Source organism: Lipophrys pholis (assembly GCF_963383615.2).
Source record: "Lipophrys pholis genome assembly, chromosome: 7".
NCBI classification, from domain to species: Eukaryota; Metazoa; Chordata; class Actinopteri; order Blenniiformes; family Blenniidae; genus Lipophrys; species Lipophrys pholis.
The window spans coordinates 20,665,095-20,679,185 of NC_137638.1; the positions used below are offsets into that span (position 1 = coordinate 20,665,095).

Here is a 14,091-nt window from a genome sequence, read left to right on the forward strand (position 1 = left end):
CTTCAGACCAGATATTAATGAGTGCCTTTCTCATTACTACTTCCTCAAAACTCTACGTCTGAACGCAAGATATTTTCCAACTTTTTCTTTCTGCGTCTAATTCGTCTGATTCGCGTGGCTAACTTTGTTTACTACCCAGAATGCATTGCACACTACGTCACATCCTCTCACCACGCCAGCTGGAAAGATTGTTTGTAAACGAACCGAGACCCACGTTTTCAAGGGGACCAGAGATTGCTTGTGAGGTCCGGTTCAGAGTTCGTGGGACATTTCAAGTCACTCAAACGAAACAATTTTCCCCTGAAGAGAACTCTGGTCCGGACCAAACGGGAACGTGAACACGCCCTTAAATGCAATGATTGTTATGAGGGGACTCTGCCTATTTCAGTTCACATCCATCCATGCAATTCCTTCTCTAGCACCATTTTCCAGTTGTGAGAGGTGGGGCAAATCTCAGCTGACATCAGGTGAACACGTTCAAACCCAGATCGTCTTGTCGTGTGACTGGTACATGACCCATGCCATCCCACTAGTATGAATACGTTTAGAAATATATCCTTAACAAATCAAGTGGTTGAATGAGATCGCATGAAAGTGGCTCCACATACATGCAACAATTCAGAGATCATTCAGAGATATTTAACAGATCTTTAATAAAGTCTATTAGTGAAGTTCACAATCATGAAATTAAAAAGTATAGTCCGGTTTTTAGTGGGAGAGACTCAAAAGTATTGAGTAGGAAACATTTGGCTTCTTTGTTCATTCTTTTAGTGAAACGATACATTTTGGATACAATGTGCATCCATTTACTGGTTCTATACACAGAAGAGTGAGGTAGAGCAAGTAAATACAAGATAATGCTGAGATAAAGAACACTTTGGATGTTAAACAAGGCATTTAGGGTGTCAGTCATTACATTCACAGCTAAATGAAGCCAAAGGACGACCTCAATTGACCAGACAACATCACACAGTGCAAAAGTATATTTTATATAACTATCTGAATGCTTGCAATCATATTATACACATTCATTTTCTACTTTAAACTCACACTAGTAAAAAAAAAAAAAAAAAAATCAATATTTCATTCTAATTTCACATTTCAGTATACATTTCATTACAATATCTGATATTGTCAATAAGCATCATTTCAACTATTTTGCATCAGATGTAGAATTTGCATCAGGTGAAGTAGACGGGAACAGCAGCGAATAGGATGGAGGAGCTTCGTCTGCTTGAGACAGGAAATCAAAATTTGACATTGGCGCAGAAGGCACAAAGTTGTATGAGGGAGCTGATGGGGATAGGGAAGGAGGCGGTGGCTGGATCGGCGGGGCTGTGGGGACAGGCGCTTGTGGGACAAATTCTTGGGCAGTCGGTGGAGGGTGAAGTCTGGAAGACGCTGCTGTATGTGGGTTTCCGTAGAGGTATGGCACCGGTGGGCTACCGTAGGCCCCAGCCGCGGGAGCAGACGGTGAGGGGTAACCACCAGGTGGACCGGGGTACACAGGCGGATTACCTGGATATGCAGGTGGTGGTGTTGAATAACGATTGACTCCTGGGTATCCATAACTGGCTGCTTGTGGAGATGCAGGATAAGAAGACGGATACGCCGCGGGGCCAGGGAAGTCGCTGTTGCTCGGGCCCCCGACAGCACCAGCTGGATAAGGACCCACAGCCATACCCTCCTGACAGCCAGAAGCAAGGTCGGGAGGTATAATGACCACTGAGAACACAACCTTTGGATCGAAAGAGAAGCTGATGTCCAGGGATACCTGAGAAAATACATCATACTTAATAGCATTTGAAGGAAACGATCAACAAGTTAAGAATGTATTTTTATTTTTTTTAAATTGGTACATACCTTTAAATGATAAGACACTGACATAATGTCACAGTTGTGGATGGTCATCGTCAGATCTTTTGGGATCTTCATCATACACTTGACCTCTTTCTGAATATGTGCCGTAACACAGTGGTCAACCACTTTCTGGACAGTGTGGAACTCCTGCTTTGTGTGACCATTGGCACGGTACATGATTTGCTGTTGCAAAGAAAATTTTGGAATCATTTCGCTGGAGGAAGAATTGTTGATTTTTGCGACAACCACCACTGTTTCACCTGTAAGAAAAAAAAACATTTTTTCAATTGAAACTCCATGATCCAGAAATGGAATCATGCAAATTCGATGTGCCATTATTATCAGCAACTTATTCATGTGACATGAAATAATACACTCTACCCACCTGTTACAGGAAATGGCTGCACTGTCTAAGTAAGTGCTGAGTAAACGAGTAATTATAATGTTTAAATATGATCCTTTTTTAAATGATCTTATAGATTGGAGAAAACGTCTGAAAACAAATGATGAATTCTCACATATTTTACTCATTTTAAAGCATAACTCACTTTATTAGTAGCTGTTTTCATAATGTTCATTCACATTTATCAGATGCCTCGTTTGAAGAATTTTACTACCTGCAACAAAGGCCCCTTTGCCAAGGGTGACGTCCATGTTGACGTTTCCTTTCGAGAAAAGCCCGATCTCTTTCTGCTTCGAACCAATTTGTGGAGACTACAAAGCAATAAATAGGGAAAACAATGAATTTCAGTCCATTGGCACAATGTAAAGCATTTAAAGCTGAAATCAAATGACAAATGACCGGACCTCAAAATATAAGCATTTAAAAGCTTTTAACTTTAAAGGAAAATAAATTGGTAGGATACATTTTTCAGTTTGTTATGAATAAAAAAAAACCTGTAAAAGTGTTTTCAAACAGCAAATTTTACTTTTTAAAGGTCAATTTTGACAGTTTTGGTCAAACGTTGCCTTCTTTGTGTTTAACAAAATAAAACACATAGTTCTTCCACGAGTTAAATATAATCTTGGTGAGCAAGAAGCAAGAAGTTTAATTCACACAGTTTGCCTTATTAACGTCTGCATTTGTCATATAGTGGAGTCTTATGAAGAGCTAAAATGTGAAGCTGCTGGCAGCCATCGGTGCCCCTGGAGGGATTCTGATTTCTCTCAATGAACACAATCGGGTGTCAGTTTGCTTCTAAATGGACTTCTGTGAGGGACATTTGTGAAACTTCGTGAGCCTAAATTGTACGAAACAAAAGAAGGGATGGACAAAGGTTTGTTGGACCACAGAAGCACTGTATCTATGAAGTAGATCATAAATGATATGCGCAGTGAAAGGATTCTGTCGCCCTCATACATTTTTCAAGCTGTGGGTGGGTTTTTTTTGGGCTGGTAAAAATACCACCATATTACTCACACATGGATTGTATTGGCTTGAGTGCAGCACAAGTCATAGCTGTGGAAGTTGTATACATCACAATGGATGTCTTGAATGTGATTACTGTTGTGCATGCGTACTGTGAGCGAGTTCGTTCACACTAAAACTGTAGGAATGTGTATATACATATAATACATGGACTGCAGGTATATCACTGTATATATTAAGATGTGTTTAAAAATGTCATGATTTATAGATATGAAATAAAACAACCTTTATCAGTCCTTATTTGATTCAGACTAAAAAAAAATCATCACAAAGCACTGGCTAGAGTATAATTTCCATCTTAACAGGTTGGTTGCTTGCAGACCAACTGTATAACTCTGCCTGCTGTTTGGAGCTGTTGGGAGTAGTAAACATGAGAAAACACAATGGCGCATGTAGTGACGTCAGTATCCACCCATCAAAATGTGATGACACCCAAAACAGACATTGAAAAAAAACTATGGACATAAAAAAAAAAATCCTAGCAGTAAAAGTCCAGAGTAAAACCTTTCAGAAGGGCATAATCCTGCTTATTTCTGAATTTTTCTTTTGAACAAACACACGTTATATTTACCTACGTGTGTGTGTGTGTGTGTGTGTGTGTGTGTGTGTGTGTGTGTGTGTGTGTGTGTGTGTGTGTGTGTGTGTGTGTGTGTGTGTGTGCTGTACATACCATGAGGGCAGGAAGATTTGGAATCATTTTGGAGGCAAAAGTTATCTCCTTGTGGGCTGTCGTGTCCATTTTCCAACTCCTGGAAAGCTTTGCTTCCAGGCAGTAAACAATCTTTCCATAACTCCCCTTGAAGGATGAAGGCATGCTTCTGCAACAGGATACCAGACGTGAGACAAATTACCAGCTGAGCCCGAGAGGCGGACTCAGTTGTGCTAACACGATGTTTTAGCCACTGCCCAAGAAGGTAAACAAGAGGCACAATAGCAATTTGGCAATCGAAATCACTTTCCCGGCCAGTACTTACTCTCTCGGTATCTTGAAGCTGAAATTATAGACATGGTTCCCTCGAGGCAAAACGACGTCTGAAAAGGAACAATCCTGACATTATTTCTGAAGGAGAGCAGCGTAGTAATACTACCCACTTCATCCAGTTTACTACAAACACTAAATCCACCACCAGGTGGAAAACATCCAAGGCCATTTTTACTCTCGTGCCACACTGTTTTACCATGCAAATGCACTCACACATACAATATGTTAAGTTTTTTTGGGTCTTCTATATCACTGTAACAGCTGTAATTTATTGTTCAGCAAAGCGGAGTGAACTACTGAGTCAAGTGTTTAAAAATAAGTTCCACTTCTACCTACTAAACCATGTTGGGAACAAGCTCAAACAGTTAGGATCACTTCTGTATGAATGTCTAGTTTGTGTTTTTATTGTGCATATGTGACTCCAGTGGATATCTGGTGCCAATCTACAGAAAGGTCAAAGGCACAATGAGAGATTAAAACAGGGCTTGTCCCAGATACAGCAGTATTGGATCCACGTCAAACTGTAGAGGGCAAGATTAGCACTAACTTTATTCTGGTTTTAGGTATGTTCTCCTTCTGGGTGTAGTTTCATTGATCTTTATTGTGGTGACATGATTTCAATGCCTCATTTGTGTTTTGATTTGATGGACATAACGAGAGGGAAAATAATGGGACACTAGAAATGCAGTATGAGACAAGTTCAATCTGTTTATTTACTCTGCAGTAATAATAAACATCAATCTAAACTTTGTAACTAAAGATCAAACTCTACCAACTGTATTTCGTGAACAGATTATTCCCTGGAGTGAAATTCAACAGTTTAGCTCTTGAATTTTAAAAGATCTGTGGAAAGGACTGTGGCTCAAACCAGAGCCAGACATACTTTAAAAAGACTTAAATCACAAATCTTCCAGGGAGAAACGGATTTTCTCACCACATCTTGACTCTGAAATATCCTCAGAATGAGAACTTTACCCAATTATCTAAATAAGACTTGGGTTCTTCATTGCACATCTGTACTTTATCAGTCCAAGGTGGAACTTTGTCCTTTGTTTTTCTTTGTTTTGGCGAATAGTATAGATGTATAGAATGTGTATAGTGTGTGAAAACCAAACAATTACAGCTGGGGAAAAATGTAATCTTAACATAAAGCCAAATTCAAAGATGCATTCTGGTGCAAAATAAAGTGGGGGAAAAAAAAAGAAAAACCAAAGAAAAGAACTTATCCTATAACTGTTGCACAGTGGCTTATGTTTGACACCCATGGCTTAATGCACATGGAATTTTGTTTAAACAGAAAAAGACATTAGTTTGAACTTGACTTGAACTAGACTACACTGGAATGATTCCAACCAGACCCAGATTCTTTAAACTACACAGATCTTTTTTGTTTAAGTTGCCTCATAATCCTTAAAAGAACTTGAAGTCTTTGAACCAAACTGTTTAATTCTCACAGCAGCACAACACTGGCTCCACCAAATGGACATTTCTTTTCTGAACATATAACTCGATGCATAATGTAGACATGTGACTTTCTGAAGCTCAATTCACCAAAATAAAAGAGAAAAAAAGGGGGGAACATGAGGCGATGACTGAGGCGTACGTACCCCCCCCCCGCACCAATAAAAGCGCACTGCCCACCCACCTTTGTTTTCCTCTGGGATTAAAAACTGCTTCAGTTTGAAGTATCTCCTGTGCGACGAGTACGTATTAGTGCGATCGCCGCTCTTGTGCGTCCAGCGGACATTGGCGTCCCCCTTGGCTTTGACGAACAGAGCGTCCACGGTGGTCTCCTTCAGTAAGGCCAGTGTCACTCTCCCGGTGATCGTGTCTCCTTCCGAGAACGACGCGGCCTCGTTCAGCGCGTCGTACGTCAGCGTCAAGCTCTTCACCGAAGGCATGTTTGTGTTTCAGCAGCACAGCGAGAAGTTCACAAAAAAAAAAAGAAAAAAAGAAAAAAAAAGGAAGGTGGAAATGTGACGATTCCTTTCGTCTGGCACCGTCACGAAGGACTTATTACAGTGTTCCCCAGCAGCAGACGTTTCTGTGGAGGGCAGCCTGTGGTCGTTGGACACGCCCTGCCGTCCCCGGAAAGCCCTCTGCTGCCATCCACAGTGGAAACGTGAGAGTGGAGAGTTTCATAAGAATCAACCCACTCTGAGCAGCTACCCAAATTCTCCATGGAAAGAGACAGAGCAGAGCCCCCTAGTGATCAAATGATAAGGGAAAAACACTGGAGCAAAGACTCAATCAGAATCAAGAGATCTCCATTAACCCTTCATGTGGCCCTGAGGGAATTCCTTGGAGAACGAAACTTTCAACCCCTGGATTTTCTCAAACGATATTTTATTAGGGGGTTTTGCTTTAAAGTTTTGTGACTTCTCAATGTTGTTAGAGAAATCTCGTTTTGTCTCATAAAGAACGATGTGTGATTTGCAGTCTGTCTTCAAGGATGGCCTGTGTTAGTACTACTTTTGGTGGCCTTCAATGCAGACTCAAAACTATTTAGCCGTTAAGAAGATTCTGACTGACTTCAGAGTTAGACAAACTCCTGGACAATCATGCTGTGACATTGTCTCTTCTTGCAAGAATAATGTAATAGAATTGTCCTAAACTTTTTCAAATCGCTCTCAGTCGGACTCCTGTGTATTCCGTCTCCCTGAGGTTTTTCACGAGGGAAACTCTCCTGACACCCATATAGCTAGTATAGGCAGTGGTGTCGTGATCAGCACTCTCACCTTAAAGTCAAAGCTTTTACTCTGAAAGGTCAAGGTTGTCTTGTTCTCCTTGTGCTTACAGGGATTTTAGCCCAGTTTCCTCTCACAGTCCATATCTATCATCCATCCATCCATCCATCCATCCATATGTGGATTTGTGGAGATTGTCTCTGCAAAAAGCACATAGAAACGACTGTGTTGTGTTTGGTGCCATATAAATAAAGTTGAAATGAATTGAATCCATCCATCCCCTATACCGCTTATCCTGTTCAGGGTCGTGGGTTGCTGGAGCCATTCCCAGCTTGGGCAAGGGCAGGATACATCCTGGATTCATCCTGGATGGACCGATCGCCAGTCTACACTCAGAGACAAGCAACCACACGCACTCACATTCACACCAAGGGGCAATTTGAGCATCACCAAACGAACCTCATTGTCTTGAGTTGTGCTCAATAAGAATTTAAGCAGTTTTATGACACACTTTTTATGAGCTACCCTTGCTCTGCGTCACTTTTTCTTTCCTAGCACTTGTCTGGAAATTATGATTAAATTTTAAAAAAATGCCAAGTTCTTTAAATATTTAAATTGGAACTATAGTTTCTCATCAAGCGTCTTTTTTCCCAATGTGAAACACAAATTTTATGAAAGAACAATTGCTGGCTCTGCTCAATAGACTAGACACAACCATTAATGTAATGATAGCTAATAACCAGACAAATATGACAATTTTATTTGTAATTAAACCAGTAATAACAGTAAATATAATTTGGTTCAGGATTCCCCAGTGACACGCTGAGGGCCGGTCAAGCAGAGCTGAAGGGCCACACATGGTCCCCGGGCCCGATGACGCTCAAGTCTGGTGTAAACTGTGACTTCTAGATGGTGCAAACTGTCACTATGATTATCTGAGGTACAACACTACCACCTTGTGATCTAAATGGTGTATAGCATCAAAAATGTTCAAATTGCCCTTTTAAAATCAAGTCACTTCAACTGTAATGTTTGCTGCCAATATGGTTTTGAGAATTCCTGGTTGAGATTTCATGAACACATCAGAGGGTTGGCGGAGACTGGGCAGTTCAGAGAGGCCAGGATGAGACTGTGGATATGTTGGACAGAGGATGTTTAGAAATGGAGCTGATGAGGAAGACTTGAGGGACTATTCTTGGAGGGAAGGTTGATATGGAGATGATTGGAGTAACTGTACTGTAGAGAAAGCAGAAGATGAGGTGCGGATGTGGTCGAGAAGCTGCTGTGACTTTGCAAACAAAAGACACAGTAGACTATTTATAATCTGTTCACAAAACTATTTACTATCCTGTACCTTTTCTACAAATGAGCTTTGAATTGAGACTTTATACACGTCTGTGAAAGTAGTTAACATCTGTCTTAAGACAATGCATTTAAAATCACATTAACACATTGAGGAATACCATTCCTTTTACTTGAATAAAAGTGTCTTTTCCTGTTATTGTTTACAACTCAGGGGTATGCTGTACTTGAAAACAAACTTTCAGTAGCTCGTTTCAAACCTCTTCAACTACCATCGTTGTGACCAAATACTTTCACATTCACAACTCTTCTGGGCAGAATCAGGACATTTGGTCAGATAGTTACCAACGAGCAATAAAAGAGGAAAAACTTCGTGAGCAGCGTGTTCTGGTTTGTTTACATTCTGTTTTCCCGCCACCTCCACGACGGTGGAGCTCAGCAGGAACCCGGAAGTGTGACATTTCATGACTCTAATTCTAGTTCAGATTCTGAAAACGTACATAAACAATATCGGCGCTAAAACAAAGAAAAACGTTTACATTTGAAGGTTATCATTCCTCTATTATACCGGTCCGGCCCACTCCAGATGAAATAAGGCTGCACCATGACCCGCGGCCCCTAAACTAAAGAGTTTGGTTTGACACACCTGTGTTATACATTTGTACGGTGTTGCGTATTAATTGGTTTCCCTGTTAAGTGCCCCCCCCCCCCCCCGTCAGTGACGTTTCAAGTACCCAGACATTACCTGAGCACATGCAGCTGTCAATGAGTGACATACGAGTCCACCGAACAAGGATACTCGCTCACCAAAGGTACGACACTTTAAACATTGTGACTTACGGTTAAATGGCCTTTGTCAGGAGTCGTAGGTGTTTTTTTTGTTTTTCGTAGGTTTTTAATAATTACACTTAATCGAATAGAAGATTTGGAAGAAGTCGTCTTTTTCGGTGAAGCTCATTTTTGGAGTGACACGCAAGGTAAATAACAGAGGGCTGCAACACAGAACACATGAACTGTTAATGCAATAAGTGTAATTGATTAAATAAGTCATTCTTCAAATGCAAATAACATGCTTTAGTTTAAATTAAATATACAACAATGACGAGTTATCCCGTACACCAGGGCTGCCCAACCAACCCTGGTCCTCGAGGGCCCCTGTCCTGAATGTTTTAGCTCCTCCCAGTTGCAACACACCTGATTGCAATGAGGGGCTCGTTATTGAGCTTTTTCATAACCTTGGCGATGACGTCATCATTAGATTCAGGTAAGCTGAATCAGGGAGAAAACTAAAATATGCAGGACAGGGGCCCTCGAGGACTCGGGTTGGGCACCCCTGCCCCACACGCACACACACACACACACACACACACACACACACACACACACACACACACACACACACACACACACACACACACACACACACACACACACACACACACACACACACACACACACACACAATCAATACATGCACTGTGTAAAGGCCATATTGCATGTTAGTATTTTGAAGTTACAATAAAAGGGGTGTGTTTTTTGTATACTGCTTAAAAGGTCCAGTGTGACTGTTCAGCATCTGGTATGAGCTTTGTTTTTGTTGTATTGATTACAGGTTTGAATATGCAAACTTAGATTTTACTGTGAGTACGGTGGATGGGAATTTAAGCTTAGCCATTCAACGTCACAGTTTAACAGAAGGTTCATGTGTTAAAAATTACATTTGAAAGTGTCTGCTATAGAGATTAGCTCAACAAGTTTCTTGTTGGCCTGTAGTAAAGCTGTTTTTAAAAAAAAAAATCCCAGTTGCGATTGGCTGGTGTGTGGTCAACATGCAGTACCATGGAGACTGTTACCCTGCCAATGTTGTGAGTGCAGTGGCAAGAGGAGGGGTAAATGAAGCCAGGGCAACAAAACATTCACAACAATGCGAGGAATCCAAAGGACTGATAAAAACAATCTACATTTGGGAAATAAGCGCATCAGTAGAAGACGGAACAAATAGATATCCTTCAAAATTGTTTCAGGTTAGTATCTGGTAGCCGGTTGCTGCAAATCTTAACGCTTGTTTGACGCACACGCACACGCGCACACACACACACACACACACACACACACACACACACACACACACACACACACACACACACACACACACACACACACACTACTGTTACCTAAAAAGTTATTAGTGACTACACGGTGGATGTCTGTGACGCAGTGAGACTTAATCTCAGTGAATTTCTCTGGAAGCCAAATGACCCCTGCGAGTCACAGACATCAAGTGGAAAATATGAACTAATTTGTTTTGTGGAATCAGTATGAGCATTGATTTAGCAAGAAATGCCATCTCCCAGTGACATGACCTGATTTGTGGAGTTTAGTAAATGAGACGATTATCCAATAGCTTTAGAGTTATCATGTTTACAAAGTCCTGAAGATATGCATAACAGAAACCTATGAATATGAGATGTGAAATGTTTTCAAAAATCTTAAGCAAGTCCACTTGACTTATAACCTTTAATATGCTGCTTTACTGGAGGATCAAGCTGTTATTTGTGGGTGTTTTAACTGAAACCCTTAAGAAATCCATTTCTTTAAAGGAACAGGTGAAAAAAGAACTTGAGTTGTTTTTAACGTGTATCTGGTCATTTAAAACGGGTCTATATGTATCTGAAAGTAGCTGAGGTTGAGTTCAAACAGTGTGGATCTAAGTGTAACGTTTTTTTTTAAGTGTGTCTTTGGTTTTAAAAGTTTAGTTATGTCCAAAAAAAAAAGTAAGTAGTTTGTAGAATCCAGTTGTCTTATGCAGTCCCCAGGCCAGCTTTGCAATGTTGTGTCTTTTTTGAAGAAATACTATTCAATGAACCCATTTCCAAACAAAGTTTGAGCCTTTCCTGCAGAGGTGAGGTGTTGTTTTGTTCGGCTTTAAAAGTCTGGGTCTAATTTAAAGAGTCTTGGTTCAGACCCAGCAGGGGTGTCAAACACATTTCAGTTTACTGGCCACCATAATAACATTTAATTTTAAATGAAAAACTAAAAAAAAAAAAGTTTTTCTTTGTTGTAGTGCAGAGTATATGTGATGAAAAAGTCTATTGAATTGAAAATGACTACAGTCTCAACATAAAGCTCCATAGAATGACACCTTCTGGTGCAAAATACAATGAAATGTTGAAACAACTTCCACTATAGTTGTTGCATTATGCATGTTTTCACAAACTCGTGCACCATCACTGATATCTCAGCTCGGGTCTCAGTGTTGTGCTGTGTCCACGACTCTTAAGAAATTAGTTTGAAAAAGAAACAAAAACAACGCTTTCTTTGAAATATTTGCTTGGCCGGATTAGAGCGTCTTTTGAGTGATTTTTGCCCACGGACCTTATGTCTGATACCACTGAGTTAGAGAGTCCGGGTCTGTTTTAAGAAACCTTTTTTCATTGATTGATTAAATTATTCTATATTTTTTTTACCTGTAGAAAGGATGATAAATAGTAAAGGCAGGGATCAGAATGATATAGTATCAATCTTCTAAGTTTAGACAGTTTCTCTTGCTCGTCAGAGTCATGTGCCAGTGTTGGCCTTTCTTATATACTGAAAGAATAATCAGAATTAGGAAAAAAAAGCAACATTTCTATTTGTATTTATGTCAAAATGTATTAGCCCTCTTGCTGATTAGTGGACACGGATGTTGTAAATCAAGGCAACAACTAAACTAAATGGGTTGTGAGCAGCAAAACTGTCTGAGCAAGTGTGGCAGAAATAAGAAAGTAATTAAAATAGAGAAAAGTGAGCAAATCAAATCCTGCTTAGGGCCCTCATTAAGCTAAAGACAGCCCTTCATGGTTTGAAACTCATCTACATAAAAGAGAGATGAGACTGGTTGTTAGGCGGCGCCTGATAACATTTGTCTGTTATGGACGGCGGTGGACCATCTGTAGCGTACCAGCAGATGCAGCTTCAGATCACAAGAATCACAAGACGAAGTCATAACTGCTTGTTTTAGGAGGTTTTTTCTTTTTTCTTTTTTTGGGGGGGGGGGCGACGGGTTGGGATTCTCCAGCCAAAGATTCTACTGGGCACCTATTCCACATTTAAAATCTTACTTTGAAGTGCACACTTGGTAAAAGTAAGCACTATTATAAAAAGACTTGTTCTTTTGTAATTGATCTATTAATGGTAAAGACTTAAATCACATCCCTCAGTAGAAGCTCATTAATCTATGCCGCGTATGTGCTCCTAGCTGGATAGGTTGTATCCCTGCATTGGGAGAGAGGGGGCCTTGGTCAAGTCCAGTCTTTATTAAGATTAATGAACAGCTTGACATTTTTAGTCCTCTGTCTAAATCGATAATTTTAATACTCATGAGGGCCAATGGGGATCTAAGCTTGTGGAACACACTTTGTGGCCACAGGGCGCATGTTAAATGTCCAAGTGGTAATCAATGCAAAGAAATTAGCTATTGATCTCTTATAGTTTTGTAATAGGTTATCTATTGGTTTGCTCTTTCGGAAAATTCCAATATCAGTCGGATGGAATTGTGCTGGTAATATTGCTGTGGGGGGAGTGTGTGCATGTGTATGCATGCACATCCGCCCAGCACTTTCCATGTGTGTTTGCATGTGCATGCAGGGTCACATTCTAATTAGCACAGAGGGCAGACTGTAAATAAACATGTTGAGGAGCAGATTGCTGATCCACAGTTCATTACCAATGGAGCCGAGGACGTCTGATTGTTTTTGTAGCGCTGATAAGAAGAGCATGTGTGTGAAATAAACACATTTTCTGTTTTTCTTTGTATATGTGCTCATTATTATATTTTTCATATGCTTGGTTTGTATATACAGAATACAAATCTTACGTATAGGTTAATCAAAGAACTGAAATACCTGCAGTTTCCCATCTGATTTCTAAAGTTTTTATGAAACTGATGCCATATAGATGCACACACTTTTGGGTATTTGTGTCATTGGACGATACCTCCATGTAAAATGTGTTTGATTTGTCACTGGCTTTTGTTACCAGGGCTAGTTTGACATGGACCTGCTTTGTTGGGGTAGTGGTGAGCTCGGCCAGGCTGGACATGGCAGCCAAAGCGACGTCGGTCCGGAGGAAGCCCACCTGAGAGAGTTCACACTGGCGAGGCTGGGCGGCGTGAAGCTGATGGCGTGTGGATCCAGCCACTCTATTGTGGTGACAGGTAGACGTTCACCAGTCCACTTGCAAATCTGGTTATCACATCTTATTTGATGTTAAAATTGATTGAATCTATTTCGTGAGTGTTTGTTAATGGCTCAACTAACAAAACCATTTATCAGAGGGCGCAGTGCAGCACCATATGGATCATTTCGGAATGCAAAGTTTATGGAATTACAGCAACATTTCTGGTTTTAAAACAAAGAGATATTTCTTATAATAGCATAAACGCCACAGTGCTTTGCCCCTTTGCCTTAGTAAAGCATCACCTCCTCCCACTTTGATGCATTTATCTTACACATCTCATAAAGGTGTGGAAACCTTTTGAACAGATGCACTGTACAAAGAAAAGCACAGAAAGTGAGGGTATCTATTTTTAGAACTTATAGAAGTAAGTCTAGTAGGTCATATATAGTTTGGTTTTTTTGTAACTAACACTTTGTATTGTGGAGCCGTTGTGCTCAGATATGTATTGGCAATCTTTAGGTTAAAGCCCAGAATTTAGCTACAACTAGTGAAATATGTATAAATTCAGTCCGTTTTACACCACTGTGCAACACATTTGATTGTATAATTGGCATGTAAAGATGTTTCTTTGTACTGACAGGAAAGTCTTGGAATATAGATGTAAATTCCAATTA

At 40.3% G+C, this 14,091-nt stretch overlaps 2 protein-coding genes across 2 annotated transcripts in view; both read right to left on the reverse strand.

The window, feature by feature from the left end:
- The window catches only part of rhobtb4 (Rho related BTB domain containing 4), a 264,128-nt gene that overhangs the window by 123,422 nt on the left and 126,615 nt on the right, over positions 1-14,091 (reverse strand). The window lies entirely within an intron of this gene.
- LOC308112318 (arrestin domain-containing protein 3-like) lies at positions 631-6,461 on the reverse strand. The gene is made up of 6 exons (XM_080467763.1): positions 5,917-6,461; positions 4,264-4,321; positions 3,960-4,107; positions 2,478-2,574; positions 1,864-2,120; positions 631-1,774 (listed from the first exon to the last, which is right to left on the reverse strand). The coding sequence occupies exons 1-6, from the start codon at positions 6,170-6,172 to the stop codon at positions 1,154-1,156; spliced, it is 1,437 nt and encodes a 478-aa protein (XP_080323889.1). The 5' UTR covers positions 6,173-6,461; the 3' UTR covers positions 631-1,153.

What these genes read in the sequence shown, in the direction of transcription:
- LOC308112318 (XM_080467763.1), bottom strand. Translation starts at nt 6,172, where the DNA reads ATGCCTTCGGTGAAGAGCTTGACGCTGACGTACGACGCGCTGAACGAG. An exon ending in AATCCCAGAGGAAAACAAAG is followed by an intron (nt 4,322 to 5,916) that starts GTGGGTGGGCAG and finishes GTTCCTTTTCAG; the next exon opens with ACGTCGTTTTGCCTCGAGGG. An exon ending in CAAATCTTCCTGCCCTCATG is followed by an intron (nt 2,575 to 3,959) that starts GTATGTACAGCA and finishes ATTGCTTTGTAG; the next exon opens with TCTCCACAAATTGGTTCGAA.